Source organism: Macrotis lagotis, chromosome 1 (genome assembly GCF_037893015.1).
Source record: "Macrotis lagotis isolate mMagLag1 chromosome 1, bilby.v1.9.chrom.fasta, whole genome shotgun sequence".
Lineage (NCBI taxonomy): Eukaryota > Metazoa > Chordata > Mammalia > Peramelemorphia > Peramelidae > Macrotis > Macrotis lagotis.
Window position 1 is genome coordinate 360,103,143 of NC_133658.1, and position 25,341 is coordinate 360,128,483.

The 25,341-nt window shown below is 39.8% G+C and overlaps 1 protein-coding gene across 3 annotated transcripts in view; it reads right to left on the minus strand.

Annotated features, from left to right (window-relative positions):
* Positions 1 to 13,325, minus strand: part of RNF130 (ring finger protein 130) — a 131,133-nt gene extending 117,808 nt beyond the window's left edge. For 2 of the 3 annotated variants that reach the window (XM_074212194.1, XM_074212192.1), the window contains exon 1: positions 12,926 to 13,325. In XM_074212194.1, coding sequence (XP_074068295.1) covers positions 12,926 to 13,187 — 262 coding nt within the window. In that variant the 5' untranslated portion in view covers positions 13,188 to 13,325. The remainder of the gene's footprint in view (positions 1 to 12,925) is intronic. The other variant, XM_074212193.1, reaches the window with a different exon arrangement.
* Between the last annotated feature and the right edge of the window lie 12,016 nt (positions 13,326 to 25,341).

Genomic DNA, 25,341 nt, shown 5'->3' on the forward strand with positions numbered 1-25,341 from the left:
GTAGATTTGGGAAACAAGCATTTCACCCCTTATTCCTGTGTTTCCAGGCAAAAGTAGACAGATCTAGCCTTTTTTTTTTAAAGTGATTTTTCTGTCCCAGTAGAACTAAGTCCCTTGTTGTGGAAATGGCACTGATGAGATCAGAGAGAAGGATAACTTTTTGAACTCGGATCAATGCAATGACCTGTCACAATTTCAGAAGACCTCTGATGAGAGGTGTTACCAATCTTCTGAGAGAAGTGATGACCTCAGGGTGAAGACCCAGCCCATGTGGGAATTAGTCTAGCTGTACTACACTTATTTTTTTATAAGGGTTTTGTTTTGCTTTTGTTTGGGGGGGGCAGAAATTTCTGTTAAAAAAAATTAAGTTAAACAAAAAAAGTCATAAATTAAACTTAACAAATTCTATGATCTTGAACTTAAGGAATCAGGACACAATGAAACCTAACAACTTCAACATGGTGTCTACTATACTCTGCAGTCCTAAAAGAAATTTCAGAACTTCAATCTTCCTTTTTATTTACATTCAGATTTTATCAACATGTTAACTTCAAAAGATAAGTCTAAAGCCCTAATAGAAAAACTCTCTGTCCTAAGCAGTGGAGACTCTCCCTAGCTCTTCAGGTTTCTTAAATTCATTGTAACCTATTTACAACTGAGAAGAGGGAAAAAAATGTATTACAGAAAGGAAGGTGCAGCAGAAAGGCCTTTGTTGGCATACAGAGCTTTGACCTAGTCACATAGAAGGCCAGAAAATACCCTGCCCAGATGTGCTCAGATCTCTCTTAGAGTCTTTACATAGATCTACTTATAATCCTATTGAGTCTCAACCTAAGACTAGAAAACAATGTACTATAGCAACATGCTGACGTTTAGAAAATCTTTTGTTTTCTTTCCTTGAAAGCTGAGAAAGTAATTTTAGTCCTGAATTTCGAGGTTGGCTCTGATGATTGCAAAATAAATTTGTCCACTCCACTCTAGTCCACTTGGCACTCATTTTCTCAGAAGTATTTCAATAGCCAATTGGTTTTCTTTTCTTTCTTTGTTTTTTTTTTTTGCCAATAGATTTTCTACATTTTTACTGGTTGCCAAAAAAAACCCCAAGGAAAATTGTGTGATGACAAATCTCATAGGGTCTTTAGGACCCTATATATTAACAAGTGAATTAATATAGACATTCTGGAAAGCAATTTGAGCTATGCTCTCAAAGATACCAAAGCATGCATATCCTCTGACACAAGCTATATACCCTTACTAGGCTTATGCCTCAAAGAGACCAAAGACAGAGGAAAAGGACCACATGTGGAAAAAAACTTTTAGTAATCTTTTTTTATAGAGGCAAAGTACTGGAAACTAAGAAGCTACCTAGTAACTAGGAAATTGCTGAACAAATTATGATATCTAAATGCAATGCCATTAAAAATGATGAAAGGTAAGGTTTTGGAGATCTCTGGAAATGTTTATTTGAACTGATACAAAGTTAAATAAAATCAGGTAAGAAATTTATATAGTACAGTATAAAAATAAATAACTTTAAGAGATTTAACAATTCTGATCAAATATAAAGATCAATTTCCAAATGATGAAACATACTCACCTTCTGATTGGTAATGTGATTCAAGGTTCATTAAATGATATTTTTAGTCAGAGATGACAGGGGAATCATTTTTATTTTTATAATATATATTTACTAAGAGGGCTTTGTTTTTCTTTTCAATTGAAGGGGAGATGGGAAGAAGAGAAAATATTTTTTAGACTGAAAATAATTAAAGTTTTTTAAAAAGGGATCTAATGCTGCACTTTGTTCTGCATGTCTCTAATTGCCTTAGTGAGAATACAATATACTACATATTTGAGTTTGTCTTATTCCCCTACTAGACTCTTAAGTTTAAGGATGCAAGTCTTCTCTAAACTTTATACCTCTTCCCTCACCTACCACAGTGCCTGGTACAAAATAGGTCACTAATAAATGCTTCTTGAATGACTGAAAAGAGAACAAAGAGAATTTCAAAATTACTGAAGTTTTCACAGAATCAACTAATAAACCAGCAAGTGTTTCTTAATCATATTCATAATGTGCCCATAGTCTGTGCTAAGCACTGGGGATATAAAGACAAAATTGAAACAATACTTGCCCTCAAGGAGTTTACATTCTATCAAGGGAGACAATACATATGTACATTTAAGTACATACAAAATAAACTGAAGGTAAATTTTTGGGAGGAAGCTACTGTCTACTTGGAGATCAGCAAAGTCTTCATGTAGAAATGGAACTTGAACAGAGTTTGAAGGAAAAGAAAAGATTCTACAAGGTCAAAGTGAGGGAGCAGCACATTTCAGGCACTGAGGATAAAGTCACAGAGACAAAAGATGTATTAACTTTTTGCAGTGATGGTAATTAAGCCAGTTTGGCTGGAACAAAAGCTTGTCTGAAGAAAGGGAATGTAAAAGTTAAGACTGGAGAGACTGTGAAGCTTTATCAGTCAGCTAATAAACATTCAGTAAATACCTACAACATGACAAGGCCAAGAGGTAGGGATACAAAAAAAGACAAAAGAGTACCTCATCTCAAGGTACTCCATTCTAAAAAGAAAATCAACAAGCAATAACAAGCTATATCCAGGATAAATTAGAAGTAATCAAAAGAGGAAAGACACTAGAATTAAGAGGGACCTTCAAGACTTTCTGTAGAAGATGGGATTTTTTTTGCTGGAGCTTAAAATAAGTCAGGGAAGCCAGGAGGCAGAGATAAAGATGAGACAGTTTTAGGCATGAGGGACCTAGAGCCAAGCAAGAGATGGAATGTCTTGTTTGTGGAACAAGGGAGTCAGCATCACTGGATCTAAGGAAACATGGATGATGGGGAAGAAATATGTGTGGGGGGTGGGGTGGGGTGAGGAGGTGAAAGTGATACAGGGAGTCATAGGAATATGATGCAGGGAGTTATGGACATAGGAGATTTGTAATTAGAAACATTTTGTAATCTCTTAACTGTTAAATTTTGTCTAGTTAGAAAAATGCTATCTGCTTCAGTGATGTAAGTTGACTTCTATTGTTCCACTGTTAAATATAAATTTGTAATGTCTCCTCATTTCCACCCCCCCAACTTTCAGTCTTTTACCTGGTTTCAGTTCCGCCCACTATCCCCAGACACTTCTGTACCCAGAGAGAGGGCAAGACTATAAAAGCCTGGCTTAGATTCCCCTTGGGGTGCACAGACTAGCCCAAGTCTCAGCCCAGTCAGTTCTTCTGGCTATCTCTCTCTCTCAAACAAACCTAGCTTTGTTATTCTCCTGCCTTCTAACAGTTTAAAAGGTTCTTGTTCCTGTCTCCAGGAAGAGAAAAGATTTTAATCTATACACTTTGCAGACTTGTACAATAAATCCTAAGTGGTTTTAAACTCCCAGGGCTATGTGTGAATTCTTTAACCATTCAAGGCTTCTCAATCTTAAATTGGCAACATCAATCCCTGGTAATAAAAGACTTTGCCAAACAGAAGATTTTATATTTAATCCTGGAGGTAATAGGGTGCGATGTGAAGGGATGACACAGTCACCCCCACACTTAAAAATAAAACACTCTGGCTGATGAAGGATAGACTGGCATACAAAGACAATTGTGGCAGACAGACTATACAACAAACAATTGCAATAGTCCAAGAATGAGGTGATGAGTGCTTGCATCAGAATGGTGGCCAGTGTCAAAGAGTGGGGAACTGTGAGATATGTTGCAAAGGTGAAATCCACAGGCCTCGGCAACAGATTGGATACAGAAGGGTGAGAGATGGATAGGATCTGAGGATGATATGATGCTGAGTCTGGAGTTCTAGAATGATGTCAGTGCCATCAATGGTAATGGGAAAGTTTGGAAGAGTTGGGGAAAGCATATAGTCAGTTTTGGACCCGTTGAGTTTAAAATGCCTATGAGGGCATATCATGTAAAATGACTAACAGGCAGTTGGAAAAGTGAGGCTGGAAAGAGGTAGAGAGGTTAGAGTTGGTTCACTTAAATGATAATTACTAGTGTAGAGATGAAAATTGTTATATGATAATTATTAGTATTTATCAGTTATATGATAATTGATAATTACATGAAAATTAGTTATATGATAATTATTAGTATAGTGATGAAAACTGAAATCTCAGGAGCTGTTGAGATCACCAAATGAAAAAGTAAAGGAAGAAAAGTGGTCACATGACAGAGTCCTGTAGGACACCTACAATTAGCAGGCATGACCCGGAAGATCCAGCAAAGACTGAGAAGGAGAGGTCAGAAAGGTAGTAGAATCTGAGAGACTAGTGTCCTGAAAATCTAGAGAGGAGAGGATATTAGGGAAAAGAGAATTATCAACAATGTCAAAGGTTACAGAGAGGTCAAGATGGATAAAGATTGAGATAAAATTACTGGACCTGGCAATTAAGAGAACACTGGTAATTTTGGAGAGAACAGTTTCCTTTGAATAATGAAATCTAAAGGGAGGTCTCTGTATTTTATCCTTAAACCAATGGGAAGCCTCTAGATTTTTGTTTTTGAGAAAAGGAGTGACACTCAGACCTATGCTTTAGAAAAACCACTGACTTTGGAAGCTGTGAGTGAGGAAGATACTGAAGGGAGAAATTTGAAATAAGGTAACCAATTAAATCTATATTAGAACAAGGATCTTTTAAGCTAGGGTGGTATGTGAATGGAGAAAAGTTGATGGATACAAGAGATGTGGTGAAAATTGTTTTTTTAGGTTTTTGCAAGGCAAATGGGGTTAAGTGGCTTGCCCAAGGCCACACAGCTAGGTAATTATTAAGTGTCTGAGGCCAGATTTGAACCCAGGTACTCCTGACTCCAGGGCCTGTGCTTTATCCACTATGCCACCTAGCTGCCCTTAAAAATTGAACCAATGAGATAGCCAATGATTAGATGGGGAAAGGGTAGGGATGAGGGAGGATATAAAAGTTGAGGGGGACTGAAGTTATGAGCCTGGGTTACTGGAAAGAAAATGCTACTTTTGCAACAGGGAATTTAGGAAAACAAATAGGCTTTGGGAAAAAGATAATTACATAGAAAGCTGTTGTTCCTAATATCTGTGCACTAACTCCATATCCAGAATCGTAGAATTTTAGAACTGAAAGGGAACCAAGAAAATCTATTCCTTCATTTTATACATGATGGTATTTGCAATTCTATTCACCAAAGAAGATTTTATTAAAGAGTAGGCAAAAGAACATTGATTTGGGACTTGAGTGACAAGGGGTCCAATTTTGCTCTTGCCACTAATTGCTGTGTAACTTGAGGCAATTCACTTCAATAAATATTTTTTAAGTGACTATTAAGCACAAAACACCTTGAATCCCTTGTCCTCAATTCCAAAATAAATGTAAATTAAAGGTGTTGAACTAGATACTCTAAAGGTATCATTCAACCCTAACAACTGATTGATTCTAAATTGTACAATTATGTTCCCTTTAATATTTATCAACAAGTTCACATCAACTCTAGTACTCACACTTCATCAATACCCATACTCTGGCCCTGGTTCTTCTCAGATTTGAGGGAGGAACAGAAGAACTCCTCCCACCACATCTATTTAAGGAAGGTGCCAAGGTCAGCTATCTCTTCACATGTGTACTCTTTGGATTTCTCTATCATGCCCCTGGGGCTATTTGTATCCCCATTACTTTAGCAGTTCCTGGTACATTTGATTAATGTTTATTGACAAACTGATTCCTGATTGATTTCCTAATCCACACCTCACACCATTGCCAAACTGATATTTCTAAAGCACATTTCTGATCATTAAACTCCCTTGCTCAAGAAATTCTGGTGACTTCCCATTGTCTTTAGGATAAAATAGAAATTCCTTGGTTTGACATCAGAGTTCTTCAAAATCTGGAACCAACCTAACTTTTTCAGGATGACTGGGTCTCATTGCCTCCTAAGAATCCCTAGCTCACCACCAATGGGGTCACAAAGAGCCATACACAATTGAACAACACAAAAGTCACTTTTTTGGTTATTGCCAAATATGGTTATTGCTTCAGACAAACTGTGACCTGAAAAAACTTCATTTAGAAAGGCCAAAGTCATCCATGGAGGACCACAGCCAGTTGTCTTGACTTTTTGTAGTGTTTGACTTTGATGACTCTGAAGGAGAAAGTGAGATGAAGTAGATGTGCCTCACTTAAATCTAATTCCTAAGCAAGTTAAAACATCACCTTTGTGATATCATTGGTTCTCTTTCAGCAAACAAAGAAGGGCAGAAAATCCAACAATAATTTCAGGCTACCTCAAATATTAAAACTTACTAATTAAGGTTAGTAACACTTGAATACACAAATATTTTTCTTTCAAATTTTGTTAGCTATGAGCTAATAGCTAAGGAGATATCTAGTCATCATGTTTGTTTTCAAAACAGCAAGGTAAAAGACTACTACATTTTAGGGAAGATCACGGCTTTAGAAATACAATTACAAATAGTTTCTGAGTCAACTGGTTAGTCTGCCCTCCCCAAAGACTCCACCCTGGCCCCAAGGTAAAAACCGTAGCTTTTTTCTGTGGGTTAGGAATCAAAGAAAGAAGTTGTGTGAAAAGTAGGAGTCAATTAGGATGGCTGTCCCCTGTCGAAAGATTCAAAGAAAGCTGATTTGCCTGTAATTTTGATTCAAAATAGCCTTCTCCTTACATTGGTTGAATTTATTCCAGTTCATTTAGTTATATTTTTAGAATCCACCATTTTATTGAGGCAGTATATTGGGAAAGATATTTAAGAGTCTGAAAACTTTGTGAATCCTGGTTATTGCTATATGCTAATACCTACTTATACTACTTACTTGTGTGACACCCTGCCCCCCAAGAAAAACACAACCTTTCTGAGTCTCTGTTTCTTCAGCTGTAAAACAGGTGGACGGGAAAGGTAGAACAAGTTGGGCTGAATTGTCTGAAGGGCCCCTTTTAACTCTATATACTACTTGGGATTAATTGGTATCCTCTTATAAAACTAGAATCAGAGAACAAATCCTCAATCACTCATGGTTTTAAGATTGGGGATTAGGGGGGGAAATCTTACAAACTGAAATTGGGTATATATATCAAGGGAATTAAAGTTCCAGCTACAACACCTATCCTTTTTTTCCACCATACACCCTAAAACTGGATTGGAGTCACTCTATTTTGCATCTGCAGCTTTGCTTCCTCTGTATTCCACCCACAAGGATAAATTGATCACTAAAAACATATCATTGTTTCCTTCAACCCTGGATTCACTCAACATCTTCCCAAGTCCCTCAGCCTCTTCCCTTCCAGCCCTGACTTCTCCCCCCTCCCCAAATTGGAGACCTAAAGATGGAACTGCACTTAAAGCTTCCCTTTACAAAGGATAGAACCTGGACCTTCTATCTGCAAAGAAGTTAAGTTACAAGATGCCCTTGGGTCAGGTAACCCTGGTGTCTTCCCTCTACTCCTTTCTTTTGTATGAGTCTTCCCCCAGTGACAATTGTTCATTTTGTCATTTGTATCTCCAGCATTTACTTAGTACAGGGCCTAGCATACATTAACCCCAGGCACTGGAAGACTCCTAGTATTATTACCATAGGGTGTAGGTGGTGGCTCCTCTAACCTCCTCACCATCCAGACCTTAGTCCTTTGGCAGGTAGGTACCCTAATTCTGAAGTAGGCACTATTCCTAGTGCTCCCAACTAGTGCTCTGGTGTCTTTTTCAGATGACAAGGAAGCATGAAATGCTAGGTACTATTGGAGAGGAATAGCCTCCTTGGCCTCCTCTCCCTCCAGCCCAACCCAGGTTGCCCAGACAATCCCTGCCCTCCTCTGCACCCATCCAGCAGGCATCTATGCTGTTCCAAGGAGTCTAATGGAGAAGTGTAGAAGGATGAAGTGGCTGCCCCAATCGAGCATCACTCCAAATCAGTGCATCCTAAGAGTACCAGGCCTGGAGTCTGCAAGAGTTTTCTCCCGAGTCCAAATCACCACGGTCTCTGATATTAACTAGCCATGTGACCCTAGGCAGGTCACTTAACCCTGTAAAATAAGCTGGAGAAGTAAAAGGCAAACCATTCAACACCTTTGCCAAGAAAACCCAAACGGGGTTACAAAGAGTCTGACACAACTGAAATGACTGAACAATTGTCCTATAGCTAGCAGACTCCCACATCTAGGTCCCTTAATCCCCATGATTCAGAGTCCCATCTGGCAAGGCAAAAACATCATTTCCCTGCTATCTCTACTTCTACCTTGCCCAACTTAACCCTTCTCTTCCCATTCCTGCTTTGTTCTTATTCTCCTTTGAAACACCTTTATCTTAAAATTCTCTTCATCCTAGAACTTTACCTTTCCATCAGTTTGTAGAAATGGCTTCCTCTGAAAGATATTTCAGTCCTGACCACCATCTGCAGTGCTAGCTTCTTGTTCTCTCATGCCAGGACACAGTGGCCCAGAAAGAGTGGTTTTACTCCTTTCTCTGTTGCTATCACTCAGTAATTTTTTTTTTTTTGAGGGTCTCTATCAATCTGTCAAGATTCCTGATGCTGCATCTATTGGCTTTCTTTAAAAGTTTGGGACCTAGGGGCGGCCAGGTGGTGCAGTGGATAGAGCACCAGCCCTGTAGTCAGGAGTACCTGAGTTCAAATCTGACCTCAGACACTTAATTATTACCTAGTTGTGTGGCCTTGGGCAAGCCACTTAACCCTATTGCCTTGCAAAAACCTAAAAAAAAGTTTGGGACCTGACACCCTAACAGCAACATGGGGATGATGACAAACCTTGATGGACTTGCTCATCCCTTCAGTGCAACAACCAGGGACAATCTTGGGCTATCTGCAATGGAGAATACCATCTGTTTCCAGAGAAAGAATTATGGACTTTGAACAAAGACCAAAGACTAACTGTCAAATAAGAAAAAACAAACCCGTTATCTTATTATGTAATTTTACTATCTCTTATACTTTATTTTTCTTCCTTAAGGATATGATTTCTCTGTCATCACATTCAACTGAGATCAATGTATAACATGGAACCAATGTAAAGACTAACAGAATGCCTTCTGTGGGGGGTAAGGGGAGGGAAGCAAGAATGGGGGGGAAATTGTAAAACTCAAATAATCTTTCTTAAAAAAAAAAGAATGAAAAAAAGTTTGGGACCTGGCTCATGATCATCTTCACAGAAATAGTTCTCTGAAATAAACCTGATAAATTCTGTTCCTCATATTTAGGGTCTCAACATTCATTCTGTAGTTCATCATCCTCAGTATCAGGCCCCACATTTTAGATTTTACTAGCCTGTAAAATAACTTTCTTTCTTTTTTCTTTTTTAGGTTTTTCTGCAAGGCAAAGGGGGTTAAGTGGCTTGCCCAAGGCCACACAGCTAGGTAATTATTAAGTGTCTGAGGTTGAATTTGAACTCAGGTCCTCCTGACTCCAGGGTGGTGCTCTGTCTACTTCACCACCTAGCCACCCACTTCTCCATTAAAAAAAAAAACCACAAAGTTTTTCTTTCACTTCACTGAAAAATCAAAGTCATTCATTGTAAGCTCATCTCTCCCTTCTTGTCAAGATAATCACTCCATTTTGACCTTTATCATCTATAAACTTGCTCCTCTGGAACCTTCTTCCCTTTCACTGTTAAAATCCCAGAAAGTCCATACTCTTTTCTTCTTACCATTCAGTCACTTCTTATAACCTATTACCTGGTTTCAGCTTCATCACTCCATTCAATCTGCTTACCAAAGATATTTTAACAGCTACATGTGACAGTCTCTTGATCTCCCATTGGTTTTTAATACTAAAATACCTGCCTTATGGATATCCTCTCTCTTGGATTCCCTAACACACCGCTCTTCCTCTAGTTCTTCAACCTGTTTGATGGCCCTTGGCAAATCTCTTTTTTTTACTGTATTATTATCTACTTCCCATTCCATAACAGGAGTAACCCCTAAGGTTATGTCTTGGCATCTTTCCCCCCTCTCCCATTCACTAGCATGAAGCAATTACTTCTATACAGATGACTCCCAATTTCATATCTTCTAAATCCCTCTCTTGTATGCCAGTCTCAAATCTTAACCTATTGGGCATCTCTACCTTTATGTTCTGTTCCCATCTCAAATGATGTTTCCAAAATTGAACTCAGTCATCATCTTCCCCACTAAATCCCACATGCCTCCAAATTTTCTCATTTCAATTGAAATTACCACCACCGTTTTTCTTGGTTGTGACCTTGGAGATACTCTTTGTTCTTCCTAACTCCCCATATTCAATCACCTACCAAATTCTGTGTAATCTTCCCTCCATTACTTTTCTCTTACCCCTACCCTTTTCTCTATTCACTGGACTGCCTCTCTAGTCCAGGTCTTCATGTACCCTCAACTGGGACTTTTGTAATGATACAATGTCTCTCTGCCTCTAATCCATCTTTCACACAGCTGTCCAAATAATCTTCTTAAATCACAAGTCTGATCCTATCACATCTCTGCTCAAAATCCTTTAATGGTTGAATGTTGCCTCTACCAGAACATAAAAACAAGTCATTCCAGAATTTAAGGCTCTCCAAAATCTAGCTTCAACTTCTCCTTTCCAGAATTATTTCATGTAACTTCCTCCCTTCACACATTCCAAACTGGACATTTCTTCTCCTGCCTCTGAATTTGAACAAGCCATGGTCTATCTCTAGAATAAATGAAAAGGTATTTTTTATTAAATGCTTACTATCTTATAAGTTCTGTGCACTGCCTCCTTACCTCAGTTTTCAGAATTCTGATCAAGATTTGGCCCAGGTGCCATTTTGTCCAAAAAGTCTTTTTCTGAGCCATCAGTTGTGATTCTTTCTAAAATAATCTTGTATTATATAGGTACATGTTGTATTTATCCAATAAAATAAATGTGTTTTTGTACCCCTAGTCCACAGCATTTGGTAGGCACTTGATAAATGTTAGCTGAATTGAACTAAATTGACTGGGAGAGATAAGGAAGGTGATTTGTGGGCACACTGTACCTAAGGAGGCATACTAGAAGGGCAGCACAATGACAATGGATATTGAAGACAGAAAGGAAGAGGAAGTGGCCAAGGAAATTCATTTGCTAATTGAAAACTTTATCTAAAAGGCATCCTGTTCTCAGGACTCAGTTTACTTCAATTATATTATGGGTTAAACTCTGAAAAAACCTTAATATACAATCTCCTCATAGTAGGCCAGGAAAATTATACAGATAACCTCTGATGTATTACACACACACACACACACACACACACACACACATCTATTAATCTATAAAGAGCCAGGTGAGAATGGTTAGTTGCCACAGAAATGTCTCCCCCCCCCCCCCCATGCTTGAAACTTCTAGCAAAAAAGGCAATTTTGGATTTGATGTGAAGAAAAACTTCTGGAGAATGGGAACTTTCAAAAGTGGAATAAGCTGCCTGAGAAGGTAGTGGGCTCCCTTTATTAAGTCTTTCAGCAGTGGCCCAACAGTTATTTATCCTGTAAGAGAAGATAGTTGAGGAGGACTTGGACTAGAAAATCTCTGAGATTCCAAGTATTTCTGTGATTCTGTGAAAATAAAATCCTCACATGCTTTCTGAAATGTTGTCTATTAGGCATCAAATCAAATGAACAAATCAACTTCCCATAGTTAGTAACAATGGAGTAATTTCCTCCAAAAACCAATATTACTATTTTTAAGTATTATAAAAGCCATTGATAGGCCTCCTAGATTGTCTACTTTATTTTAAAACAATGAAAATTAAATGTTTTTTTTTAAAAAAACACTTTTCTGTAACTTGAAGTAGAAGTTGGATTAGGTTAGGTAACTACTTTTTATCGGTGTGTACTTCATAATCCATACTTTGCAACGTAATTTTCTGAGAAAAACTCTCTTAATCTATTTCTAATATTTGGTTCACACAATATGTTCAACTTTTTCCTGTTTTATTCCCTCAGTTTCCTCATCTATATAGATCTATGATTCTGATTATTCACCTAGTCTGGAAGACAGTAAAATATCAGGATAAGGCTAAAGGCTAGTATAGCACTACATACAATGCAATTATTCAAAATACCTTTCAAGGATGGGGGTTGGAAGGCATGCATAGCATCACAAGACAAGGCTAAAGAGCTCCTGCCAGATAATTCTCTATTTCATCAAACTGAATCTTTAAGAGATCTGTAGGAGCCAAAAGCAATTCTGAAAATGTCAACTACCACCCACCCCTTAAGCGTTTATAAAGAATAGGAGGGAAGAAATGGCTAAACGTCACGGTCCAATTTAGCAGAGCATTAAGCCCCTTCTTTCAGACCTGCTGCGTCTAAATTGTGGTTAAGAGCCCATCCATCAGGCCAGTTTTCCTGCTCTCTCCTTTGTCTTCCCGGCCCCTGCCCGCACGCAGGCAGCCCTCCCTCGCGGTCCGGGCAGCCGTCCCTCGCGGTCCGGGCAGACCCTCCCTCGCGGTCCGGGCAGACCCTCCCTCGCGGTCCGGGCAGCCCTCGCTCCGGGAGCCGCCACGGAGCTGTAACGGAGCCCTAACTCTGATTCCGTGCAAACACTGCAGATTTACACAATCCTCAACCGCCGCGGCCGGGAAGGGAAAGGGCGCGCTCCCCCAGGCCCACAAGGGCCGCCCCGAGGAGGGGCGGCCACCTGCCCAAGGTCACGCGGCCGCTGCCCAGCGGACCTCGGCACCCGAACTCGGGGCTCCGAAGTCCGCGCGGAGCTGTCTCGGCCCGAGTCCGGGCGGCCGAGCGAGAGGGCCTGGCAGTCCTCTAGGGCGCCCCGGGGGCTCTGGGCCGGGCCGTGCACCCGGCCGGGGCTGCCTGCCCGAGCCCACCTGCAAGCCCGAGCCGCGATGGGGCGCCGAGACCGGGCCCCTGCCTGCCAAGCACCTGTACCGGGCGCGGGGGGGGGGGGGGGGGACCGGCCTTCGCCCCATTTACCTCCGTGCAGCGGCAGGGGAGCCAGGACCTGGCCCCTGACCTCCACCTTGGGGGAGTCGAGGCCGTAGCGGCCGCGGTCGATGCGGAAGGTCCAGGGGCCGCCGCGGCCCGGCTCGTGCACGGTCACGTTGATGAGGGCCGTGTAGTACTCCTGGCTCGCGATGTCCGCCCCGGCCGCGCACAGGCACCAGGGCAGCACGGCCAGGAGGACCAGGCCCGGCCTGCGGGACCAGGACCGGGCCCCCCTGCGGCGGCCGGCCATGCTCCGGGGACTTGGGACGGGGCCGAGGCCGGGCTCGGGCCGGAGGGAGCGCGCGGGGAGGCCGCGCCGCGGGCAGGCCGGGACCAGTCGGAGGGCCCGGGGGCCCACTAGCGGCTCGGAGCCTGGGTCGGCGGCGGGCTGGCGGCCGCTTCTCAGCTCGGCGGCTGCCGGCCCATTCCCCCGCCCCGTCGGTCAGGGTGGGGAGGGCGCGCCGGGGCGGCCCGCTTCCCCCGCAACACCCCCGGCCCGGCCCGGCGACAGGTCCATGGAGCCCAGGCGGGCGACGAATCGGCGGGCCCGCGGCGGCGGCGGCTCCGCCCTCCGCGCCCCGCCTCGCTCCGTGCCCCTGCCCCCGGGCGGCCGCGGGCAGACGGCGCCGCTCCGGCCCCAGCCCAGCGGCTCGGCGCGGCTCGGCGCGGCGCGGCTCCGCCTCAGGCCCGGGGGCGGGGCCGGCCTGGGAGGGGCGGGGGCTTCGGGGGCGGGGCGGTAGCGCCCCCTGGGGATTCTCCCGAGTCAAGCGGGGGGCGCAGGGGGACGGGGCGGGCGCGAGGGGCGCGGGGGGCGACGAGGCTGGGCCTCCGCAGCAGGCCCGGAAACTGAAGCGCCCGGAGGGCCGGCCTGAGGTCGCCGCCGAGGCCGAGCCGGAAAAGCCGGACCGAGGCGCAGGGGCGGAGCCCAAGTCGCCAGCCTGGCTGGGGACGCCCCGCCCCGGCTGGCGCGCAGGCGCAGTGGCCTGGAGCAGCCCCTGCCTAGAGCCGCGAGGAACTGAAGGGAGCCGGCGGGGGTGGGAGGGGGCAGCCCGCCCGGGATCCCGGGCCCCCCCCGTGCGGCAGGCTGCTCCGGCTAGTGGGACCGAAGGTCTTGTTTAACCGCTTCCTAGTTTTTAACCTTGGCCAAGTGGCTGAATCTCAGGACCTCAGTTTACCTATTTGTAAAAGGAGGACATGGATATAGAGTGGGACGGATGGGGGCTTTCCAACTTTAAATTCTTCCCTTTGGAGGAGTGGTCCCTTACTAGTTACTAATTCAAATTGTGGAAAAACGCTCTACTCTCCCTACCAACCCTTTCCCTCTTCCTATCCCATCTCCCTTCCCTTCCCCCCTCCCCCTTAGATAGATTTCTTGCCTTGCATCCCACATATTCTGCCAACCCAGCTTAAACCGTTCGAGTAAAAAAAAAAAAACAAATGTGTGTATTCAGTTCAACTAATCAAAACTGTCTCATTCTATTTTTCCATGGCTTTTACTAATGTTGGTGGCAGGTGTAGTGATTGTTAGTTGAATTGGAACGATTGCTGTAAAAATCATAACGTTGACTGGAGATTAGACAAGTCAAAGATGAAGAAGACTGTTCAAATCTCAAAAAGGACTTGGGGGGTTTTAATACCAAAGCTCAGTAGATTTCAAAATAACCCTTCTCTCAAGCTAATACAATCTTAGACTTCCTTAAAAGAGCCAGCAAGTTTTTATTAACATGTACTGGAGCTCCCAAAAAACCTCAAATAATATGTAACTTCAAGTTCCCATTTTAATGGAGGAGATAACATATAAATAAGTACATTCAAGAAGCACAGAGAGTACATGAACTGTAATCTGAGAGAAGGTATCAGCTGGAGACAGCTGAAAAGGGAATTTGAGTTGAGTCTTGAAGGAAGTCAAAAAAGTTGGAGTCAGGTAAGAAGGGAAAATATCTCAGGAATGAAGGACAGATAGTGCACAAGCTTCCAAAGATTTGGAATTTTTTGTTCAGGGAACTACAAATAAACCATTGCAGTTGGATCAAGCAGATGTGGAAGAGAGTGAAGCTTAAGAAGATTGGAAAGGTTAGAAAAGACCAAGTTAATGTTTAATCTTGGAGGCAATAAGTTCTGCTGCTGCTGCTGGTGGTGGTGACATATTAGGAGATAACTATCGTGCTGTTCTCTGTTCTCATAAGACATTCTCTTTATTCAATTTTGGGTACCATGTTTTATGAGGAGCTTGACAAAATGGAATCTCATGTAGAGGACAGGATGACTTAACTAGTTTCTGGAAAAATTCCATCATAGCACCCAGAAAGACAATAATATTGAAGAGAAGGAAGACTTTGAAGTCTGGAAGACTTCAATTCAAATCATATTTCTGACATATTAATTAGCTGTGTTACCATAGGCAAAACATCAAACCTTTTAGTGTTGTGGGCAACAGGACAGGTTACAAATGATTTGCTGATCTTCATCGATGGAGGAGTCTCCACACTAATTAGTATAGGGAATGTTTTGTTTTTCTGTTTATATCCTTAGCATTCTGCTTTGCTATTAGTAAGCATGTAATGAATGCTTTTCCATTCCTTCATTCAGAATTAGATGAAATCACAGGTCAAATGAAACTCATGGAGGAGAGATAAAAGTTTCCTGTTATTAATGTCATATAATAAGAGAGACTACCTAGATGGTCACTTGTTGAGAATATGGTAGACATTTGTATACTGACTAGAATAGATTACTCTTAGGTTCCAGTTATTAAGGATATGAAGAGTCTAGAAGCTTGACATATGAAGAAGAGCTAAAGGAACCAGAAAGCTTTAACTTGGAGAAAAATAGACAATTAAAATATTATAGTTGTCTTTAAATATTTGAAGGAATATCATGTTGAAGAGAGATTAGACTCACGATATCTGGACCAAAAAAAGGACAACAGAAACGGATCTGTATAAAGTGCTAAAAATCATGTAAAGGCCTAAGAGTGAAGTCTTGTACTTGGATCCAAAAATTTTAGAAAGGCGTACTTTGATGTATTATACCTTCTTTTCCCAGAAGGGGTAAAAAGACAGTTTAACTCAAGGAACATTTATCAGGTACTTACTACAAAGATGAAGAATAAAAGTCCCAGCTTTAAGGAACTTAGTCTACTGAGGGATATGTTTACACAAATAATTACAATAACTCAAGGGGATATGTCTACACAAATAATTACTGCAATATAAGGTAGAGTGTGATGAATAAAGGAGACAGTCAAACAAAGTGTTTTAGAAAATTTCAACTAAAGAGTCAGGGCTTCACTGAGGAGGAAAATTAGACTGAGATTACATACAAGTTACACTCAGGATCAGAGTGATCAGCTTATTTTCCCCAGTTAGCACAAAAGTAAACTTTTTTTTCTCTTTGAGGAATACATAAACAAGCACCTTCTCTAGGTCTAAAGTGGGGGTGGGGGTGGGGGTGGTATTTGATAGCCAGAGGTTCTAAAAAAATCAACAATTGAATTGACCTATGAGAATTTAAAATCTAATTTTGATCTTATAACTGGAGGGAAAACCAGGGAATAGAGTCATGAGATGCTCAAGGTCATACAGTGTATGAGTGGCAGAACCAGACTTCAAGTCCAGGTCTATTGACTTCTAGATCTCCTTTTGCCATCATATTGTAGTCCTCTCTATGCTATCTTCTTTGGCCACATTGACTGGCAAGGTGAGCACTGGTTAGATCTAGACAGATTTTTCAACTCCTTTCTGGTATGCTAGGTGTCTAAATTAGCTGCTGACCATTGCAATACGTTGAGGGGGCCATGAATTAGGCTCCACTATCCCAGAACACATGAAACTTCCAGAGCAGTATGGTTGCTCAGTGGCTGTCATTGAAAGAATGAGAACACTCATTTTGTCTATAGTATATCCTAAGTAACTTGGCAAGGCCCTCAAAAAGAGGTATGTGGAGTCATATGAGATTTTTTTTAAATGTTGAAGTATTTGTTTTTTAAAGTTATCTAGTGACATGACATGAACTGAATTCTTAAAATTGTAAGCTGTTAGACATTCAAGAAGGGTATATGTTTTAGGTTTCTGGGTGGGACCAAGGTAAATTAGATTGCTGGCATAAGTATAAGGGAGATTGATTGTGAGAGTTCTCTAACTGAATGAAAGTACAGGAGAGTGAGACTTTGCTTGGAACTTTTGAAAAATGCCTTTTTTTTTAAACATTATGAACATGCCCATTAGTATATAAGAAGGAAAAGACAATTTCTGGCTCAGTTTTGGAGACTGAGGTTGCCCCAAAGTTAAGATGACTGGTTTTAAGCCATCCTTTGGCTTTTTATGGAAGTCAATGACTTCAGGTGCCCCCCAAAATGACTTGGGTGGTCAGGACTCTTAGGGAAAATGGTTAGAAGAGTTATCTTGCTGTGATAGCCTATAAAAGATAATTGACAGACAAACTGTTATCATTTCTTGTTTGCTCTTTACCTCTTTAGGATGAGTCTTAGTTCCACTCCAGGAGAAGCCTAGGCATGTACATATCTTGATGATGATGTTTGTCCTTTGTTCTCAAAGAAGGCCATGATACCAGGGACATGATGTCATGACAAGAACATGAATTGGATTTAAGTGAGAGGGGCTGTGCTAAGTCACCAGCCTCACTTTTTTCTTCCAGAGCCACCTGGGTCCAGTGAAAAGATATAAATCAGGATGACTGGAGATGACCTTGGATGTGAGGCAGTCAGGGTTAAATGACATGCCCAAGGTCACACAGCTAGTAAATAGCAAGTGTCTGAGGCTGGATTCGAACTCTCATCCTTCTGACACCAAGGCCAGTGCTCTATGTGCCACCTAGCTGCTCTTGTGCATATCTTAGCACTAACAGAAACTCTTAATGGAGGCAATAGGGACTGAAACTAGACTTTTCTAGCCCAAATATGGAAGCAACCAGAGCAATAGTGAGTATCCTGCAGAAACACATACCAGAAGTAGACCTATGTTTGCTTGGATGGCCTGAAAGGAGAGTCTATGTGTTCCTTAACCCCAGCTTCATGTGTAAAGAAAGAAAGACCTTGATTTTTTTCATTATTCCTTTTTGGTTCCAGCATCTAGCCTTCTAGTCAGAGAAGGTAGTTTTCTTGGGCAGCATTAGCCTTTGCCTCAAAAGGAACTCCAAATTAAGGAGTTCCTGAACAGCATGAATGCTGTAAAGAGAAGATTGTTCTTGTGGTCCCTCCAACTGGAAGATCAATAAAGGACCCTAGTCACAACATGGAGAAACAGGAGATTGAACCTTTCCCTTGGTTCTCATAATCACTATAATAAGTTATTATAGAATTCTATAGTTATATAACTATACAATTACTATGGTGAGTTATGATGTCATCATTTGGTTATATATCTATACTATTACTATAGTAAGTTACACTATAATTATATATAGTTTAGGGTAGAGAAGAGTGTTATCTGTGCAGCATCCCTAAACTGTGTTTGCCTTCTGATGGAGTCTGAATCACATAGTAGCACTAGTATTTGGGGAGACGTTGGTGGGTGGGTTAAGATCCTATGGAAGAGAAGGATGTCACCAGAATCTCAATGTGTTACCCTGCTCACAACCTCATTTTAAATTCCCTTCTTAGGGGAATTTATGTGCTACTTTGAACTTTTGCATGTTATGTGATCCTGTGAATCCTTCCTATTTTCTGTTGGGTTAAATAAAAATTGATCTCTTTATCATATGCATTTGTTTCTCTGGCGCGCGTGTGCGCGTGTGTGTGTGTGTGTGTGTGTGTAAGGACCCTATTAACCCTCATTTCTGAAACCTAAACCTAAACTTTATTTTTTTGTATATCTCCTTTTTTTTCTGCATAAATTCTGGATGTAGATATAACGGATGAGAAGAGATACTATTCTTTTAGGTCCCCCAGAACAAAGCAGGTTTGAGTGATATAGAACTGGAGAGAGAAAGGGAAAGTACCAGGTTGTACTCTATAAAGAGGGATTACTTTCTAATAATTAGAGCTATTTAGAAATGAAATGAATTGCCTTTTATGGTTCTGAGCCCAAGATCATTAGAAGTTCTTAAGGAATAGCTGATGTAGAAAGGATACCTGCATTTGAAGAGAAGTTAGACTTGATTAGCCTCTAAATAACTTCTAACCCCACTCTCCTTTGATTTTTATGAAGACGATTTCAGAAGAAAAACTTATAAGGGGAATGTGAAACAAATGACTGAATCACAAGGAGATATACAAATTTTCAGAGAATTCTAGCCCATATACTTTGCTAATTGTTAGTTGAGAGACCGGGAACTTAAAGCTATACTACAAAACAGAAGTACTAATTTGTTTCAATGGAATTTCCCAGAGCAGATTGCATCTCCTGAAGCCTTTAAAATACTCTTTTGGCACCCTTCATTTCACTGTAAGGATCACTTCATCCAACAACACCTGGAGGGAAAGTTGACAATCATCCTCTATCAGCTGCACAGTGAAACAGGGGGAGAGGCCTTGGAGAAGTGAAAAAATAACTTATATAATTGAAATTACAAAGAAAAATTTAAGGAGAAAGGTATATAATTACCTGAACTGGAATCTGGCCAGAATACTTATCTTGTCTCTGTCTTATTTAGTAATAGTGTAAGTGTAAGTGTTCCAAGAAACTAGGTTCTTCTTTAGAGGAACCCAAAACAAAGCAGAGGGACTGTTGTTCAGACTGTGAAAAAATTGAAAAATTGAATTAAAGTACTAATTTTCTTCAAACAGAACAAAAAGCTAATGATTCAATCTGGTACCCAAAGTAGAGCTTCAATGGTAGTTCTGTTGTTCTATAAATAATACTGTAGAGCAAACTATGTATACTCTTTGATGATTTAACAACTAGCTCTGGGAAAATGATACCCTAACAATTGTTAATTGGGATTCTGCTATTATGATTTGTCAGGTCTCACACCCATTTCTATGGCCACCACCCCTACCCAGGTAATTTCCATAGAATTTAAAGTTGGAAGAGACTTTAGTGACTGTCTAGTACAACCATATTCAAAATGTATCCTTATTACCTGACAAGCAGTAATCCAACCTCTCTTCAAAGACCTTAGGAAGCATTATTTCTGCCCCTCTAATATCAAGCCTAAATTGACCTTTTTGAAACTTCTATGCATCGTGCTATTAGTTTTCCTCTGGGACAAACAAAACAGCTCTAATTCTCATCTTATATGACAGCCCTTCAAAGACTTTAGCTTTTCCAGGCTAAACTTTCTCAAATTCTTCAACCCATACTTAAATGAGATGAAAAAAAGACCCTTCATCTTAGTAGTTGCCCTCTTCTTGTATGCTTTTCTGCTTGATTGTGTCATTCCTAACAGTGAATTTGTTTCAGATGAGTTTTGAAGGACTTACTATCACCTTATTTCTAGAAGAAATGCTTCTAAATGCATCCCAAATTCATATCATTTTTTTGGACTGCCATATCACACTACTGACTTCTATTGAAGCTCCAGTCCTTTAAGACTTCCTGATCTGTTTCAGACAAACTGCTGTCTAACCTTGTTTAACTGGTACTTATGTAGTTGATTTTTTTAAAAATATAATACAAGATCCTACATTTATTTCCATTTAATGACATCGTCCTAGATTTGGCCCAAATGCTTGAGTCTGTCAAGATCTTGTACTTATGGAGTTGATTTTTAAAAACTACACTGTAGGATTCTACATTTATTTTTATTGAGTATCATCAATCCTAAATACAACTTAAATTCTCCAGTGTGTCAAGATCTGTCTTTCTTAGATTTGTATGATCTGAAAATTTGATAAGCATTCCATCTTTTCCTTTAAATCATCGATAAAAATGTTAATCAATCAGTGCAACAATTGGGAACAATTTTTGACTGTCTGCAAAGGAGAGTACCATCTGTATCCAGATAAGGAGCTGTGGAGTTTGAACAAAGTACAAGGACTATTCCCTTTAATTCGGAAAAAAAAAATACCCCACATGTCTTATGGTTTGATCTGGTTACCTCTGAGAATTCTGTTCTCTTTAAGGATATGATTTCTCTCTCATCACACCCAATTTGGATCGAGGTACAACATGGAAACAAAGTAAAGACTGAAGGAGTGCTATCTGTGGGGTGGGGGTGGGGGGAGGGAAGCAAGATTGGGGGAAAACTGTAAAACTCAAATAATATCTTTAATAAAAATTAAAAAAAATAAAAATAAAAATGTTAATCATCACAAGGCCAAGCAAAAACTCCTGGTGTACTTTACTGGAAGCCTGCCAAGTTGACATTGACTTATTAATAATTACTCTTTGAGTTTGGTCTTTCAACAAATTCTAAATTCAACAAATTCAACAAGTTCTAAATATAACAAATACTAAAATCTAAATTTAAATTCTAAATAATAATCATATCATATAATCTATATTATTTCATCTTTATAAAAATGGAATATTTTTATCAAATTCTTTGCTAAAATCTAGGCAAACTATATCTACATATTTATCAGTTTAGTAAGAGTCAAAAGTGTAATAAAAACAACTTTATTTAAAATGAGTTTTAAAAGGATAGAGTTTGTAAACTAATTCAGGTAAAATACTACTCCCCTTTATTTCCACAATTACCCTTGAAATCAGCAATGCTAGATTAGAAAGTTATCCCTACAGCACAATCGTATCAAGGAAACCAAACCAATATTTATACCATAAATGGTCTCATTGTTTTCTTGGTTTTTGGGAGGGGTTGGTTTTGCAAGGCAAATGGCAAGGCAAATGGGGTTAAGTGGCTTGCCCAAGGCCACACAGCTAGGTAATTATTAAGTGTCTGAGGTCAAATTTGAACTCAGGTACTCCTAATTCAGGGGCCAGTGCTCTATCCACTGCACCACCTAGCTGCCCCTATCTCATTGTTTTCTTAAAGGGAAACTATCTTAATCTGCATAAAACAGCAGTTACTGCAATACTAGATATAGTGACAAGAAAAGGATAAAAAATGAAGGAATAAACATAGACAAAGAGGAAAGAAAAAAAATTTTTCCCCAAATATGATGATTTGAAACATTAACTTCATCAGTTGCATAATATGAAATAAACTCAAGTCACCAGCATTTCTGTATATATTACCAATAAAATCCAGCAGAAAGAAATAGAGAACTCCTATTTTAAAGAAGCTACAGAAAATGTAAAATAAGTGGGTGTCTGTTTGCCAAGACCCATACAGGAATTATATGAATACAGTTAGAAAATACTCTTTACACACACACCAAAAAAAAACCCAGATCTAAATAACTGAAGAAACATTAATTGCTCAGGGGTAAATCAAACCAATATGTACCTAAATTAATTTACTTAGTCAATGTCTTATTAATCAAATTACCAAAGGATTACTTCCTAGAAATAGAAAAAAAAAAGATAATGAAATTCATCTAGAGAAGCAAAAGTCAAGAATCTAAGGGGAAATAATGAAGAAAAGATGGAAAGAAAGAGGTCCTAACAGATTTCAAACTATATTACAGAGCAGTAGTCATCAAACATTTAGGAAAGAAAGTAATAATTATGTAAGAACAGATTATGTATACAATATATACAAATAAGTGAGCATAGAAACTTTGTTGTTGTTTCCTTAACAAAGATTCAGGAATGGTTTGCCATTTCTTCCTCCAGATCATTTTACAGACAAGGAAACCTGAATCACATCTAGTATTGAGAGTAGATTTAAGTTGAAATCTTCCTAATTCCAGGCTCAGCATTCTATCCACTGTACCACCTACCTACCCCCAACATTATAACCTAGTGTTTGACAAGCCCAGTGATTCTAGCTAATGAGTAAGAGCTTATTATTTGTCAGGAACTGTTGGGAAAAGTGGAAGCCAATTTACAGGAGCAGCATATCACACCAAAAACCAAAATAAACTCCAAATGGGTACACATCTTAGACATTTTTAAAGCTGCATATCTTGAACATGTTAGACAAGCAAGAAAGAAATTACCTTTTAGATCTTTAGATAAGGGAAGAGTTCGTTACCAAATAAGGAACAAGGAGGGTTGCAGAAAGTAAAAATGGATAGTTTAGATTATATAAAATTGAAAAGTTTGTTTTTACATATAAAACCAATGTAGATAAAATTTGAAAGGAAGCAGGTAACTGGAAAAAAATATTTGCTATCAGTTTCACTGATAATTATCTTTTCTAAGACATGTAGGAAACTGATTAAAATCCATAAGAATAAGAGCCATTCCTGAATTGATAAATGATCAAAGGATATAAGAGGAACAAATTAAAGCTATCAATAGATTTAAAAAAACGCTGCTCTAAATCATTAGTAATTAGAGAATGAACATTAAACATTAAAAAACATTTAAAAAACTGAGATTCTACCTTACACTCATCAAATTGTCAAAACTAACCAAAAAGGAAAAAGAAAATGACAAATGCTAGAGGGGCACTATGGGAAAACTAGCACTTTAATGCACTCTTGATAGAAATGTGAACTAGTTCAGCCATTCTAGAAAGCAATTTGGAATTATGCCCCAGAAATTATTCAACTATGCTTATCTGAGCTAACTGGGTTATTCAGTAGATAGAGCCCTGGACCTGGAATCAGGAAGACCTGAGTTCAAATCTAGCCTTAAATCCTTTCTAGTTGTGTGACTTTATTTTTTGCAAGGCAATGGGCTTAAGTGACTTTCCCAAGGCCACACAACTAGGTGTTTGAAGTCAAATTTGAACTGAGGTCCTCCTGACTCCAGAGCCAGTGCTCTATCCATTGCATGACCTAGCTACCCCTAGTTTTGTGACTTTGGGCAAGTCACAGCCTTTCCCTCAGTTTTCTCAATGGTCAGATTATAATAGCACCACTCCTGAGGTGGTCATGATAAATAAGATAATATTTTGTAGAACTTTTGCCCAATGACAGGTACATGGTCATGCATAGCTTAGCTTATGTTGAAATATAGTAGACACTTAATACATTCTTGTTCCTTCCCTTCATCTCTAACTTTGACCCAACTATACTAAATAAAAGAAATAAAAGAGGTAACGGTTCCATGTATTCAAAATTTTTTATAGTTATTTGTTTTGCAGTGGCAAATAACTAGAAATTGAGGGGTTGCTTGTCAACTGGGGAATGGCTAAACAAATTATGAAGTGAACAGAACTAGTAGAACAAGTTATACATTAATATCATTTGATGACAAACAACTCTGAAGGACTTAGGAACTTTGATCAACACAATGAACAACTATTACTCTAGAGGACTTGTGATGAAATATGCTACCCACTTCCTGAAAGAAAAGCTAGAGACTCAGAATACAGATTAAGACTTTTTTTTTTTTGCCATGGTCCATGCAGGAATTTGTTTTGTTTGAAAATATATATATATATATATATGTATATATATATATATATATATATATATATTTGTAATAGAAGCTTTATTTTTCTTCTTCAAGAGATGTGTGAGGACAGAGAGCAAGGGGAGGAAATAAGGTGAATTTTCATTGAATGAAAAAAATAAAATTAAAAAAGAGATGCTATTTTCTATTACATCTCATCTTCTGGTGGCTCAGTCTCTAAATTTTTCTGAAGTACTTTCCAACACTAAAATAATCTTAAATCAAACCTAGCATAAGTACAACTGAATGAAGGGTTTAATATATAAAGTAAAAATATAAAATACAGTCTTCTGAAAAGTACAACCTATACAGTGGAGTTCAGATCAGTCTTCCTAATGTAAAAACAACAATTCTGACCTGAGAAACACCAGAAATATCTGTTTTAGAGCACTGATAACATTTCCAACACTATCATTAAATGCCATTATGAATCAATATTTGGTAGAAAGCTAGCTAAGGGATCATAAACCTCTTGTATGCAACCTGACCTGCAACTTAAGCTAATAATGGGATTTAACTTCTACCTTTACCAACTCAATGTTTTCTGATTCATCAGCTTAAACTCTTAACTCTTTGGGAGTTCCATCATTGGAATGATGCTCAGTTTTTGCCTCTCTAGAGACCTGAGGGGCTGCCCAGTTTTTGAGAGAGCTGGATGCAGCTACAAGGACCCTTTCAAAAGTTTTGCATTTGTGGAAAGGACCAGAATTTCAGAAAAAAATGATTTATCTTTTAAAACAAATTAAATACATATGTTTTCTAACTATAAATTCCTTCACTTCTATACAATTCCCCTTCGCTTTCACATAAGAACTCAGAATTCCCACTAGGGTTTGTAGCTACAAGGGAGCAAGGACCCTTTCAAAGTGCAGATCAAGAGAGAAGTAAACACACCTCTCCCCAGATCACATCACTTTGGAGCACCAAAAATATTTGGAGCCCCAGAGCCAGCTCTGAAAATAACAGCATAAAGCTTGAAGTTTGGGACAGTGCCTCTGAAGAAGAGGAAAGAAGAAGAAGAAGAAAAGAAGAAGA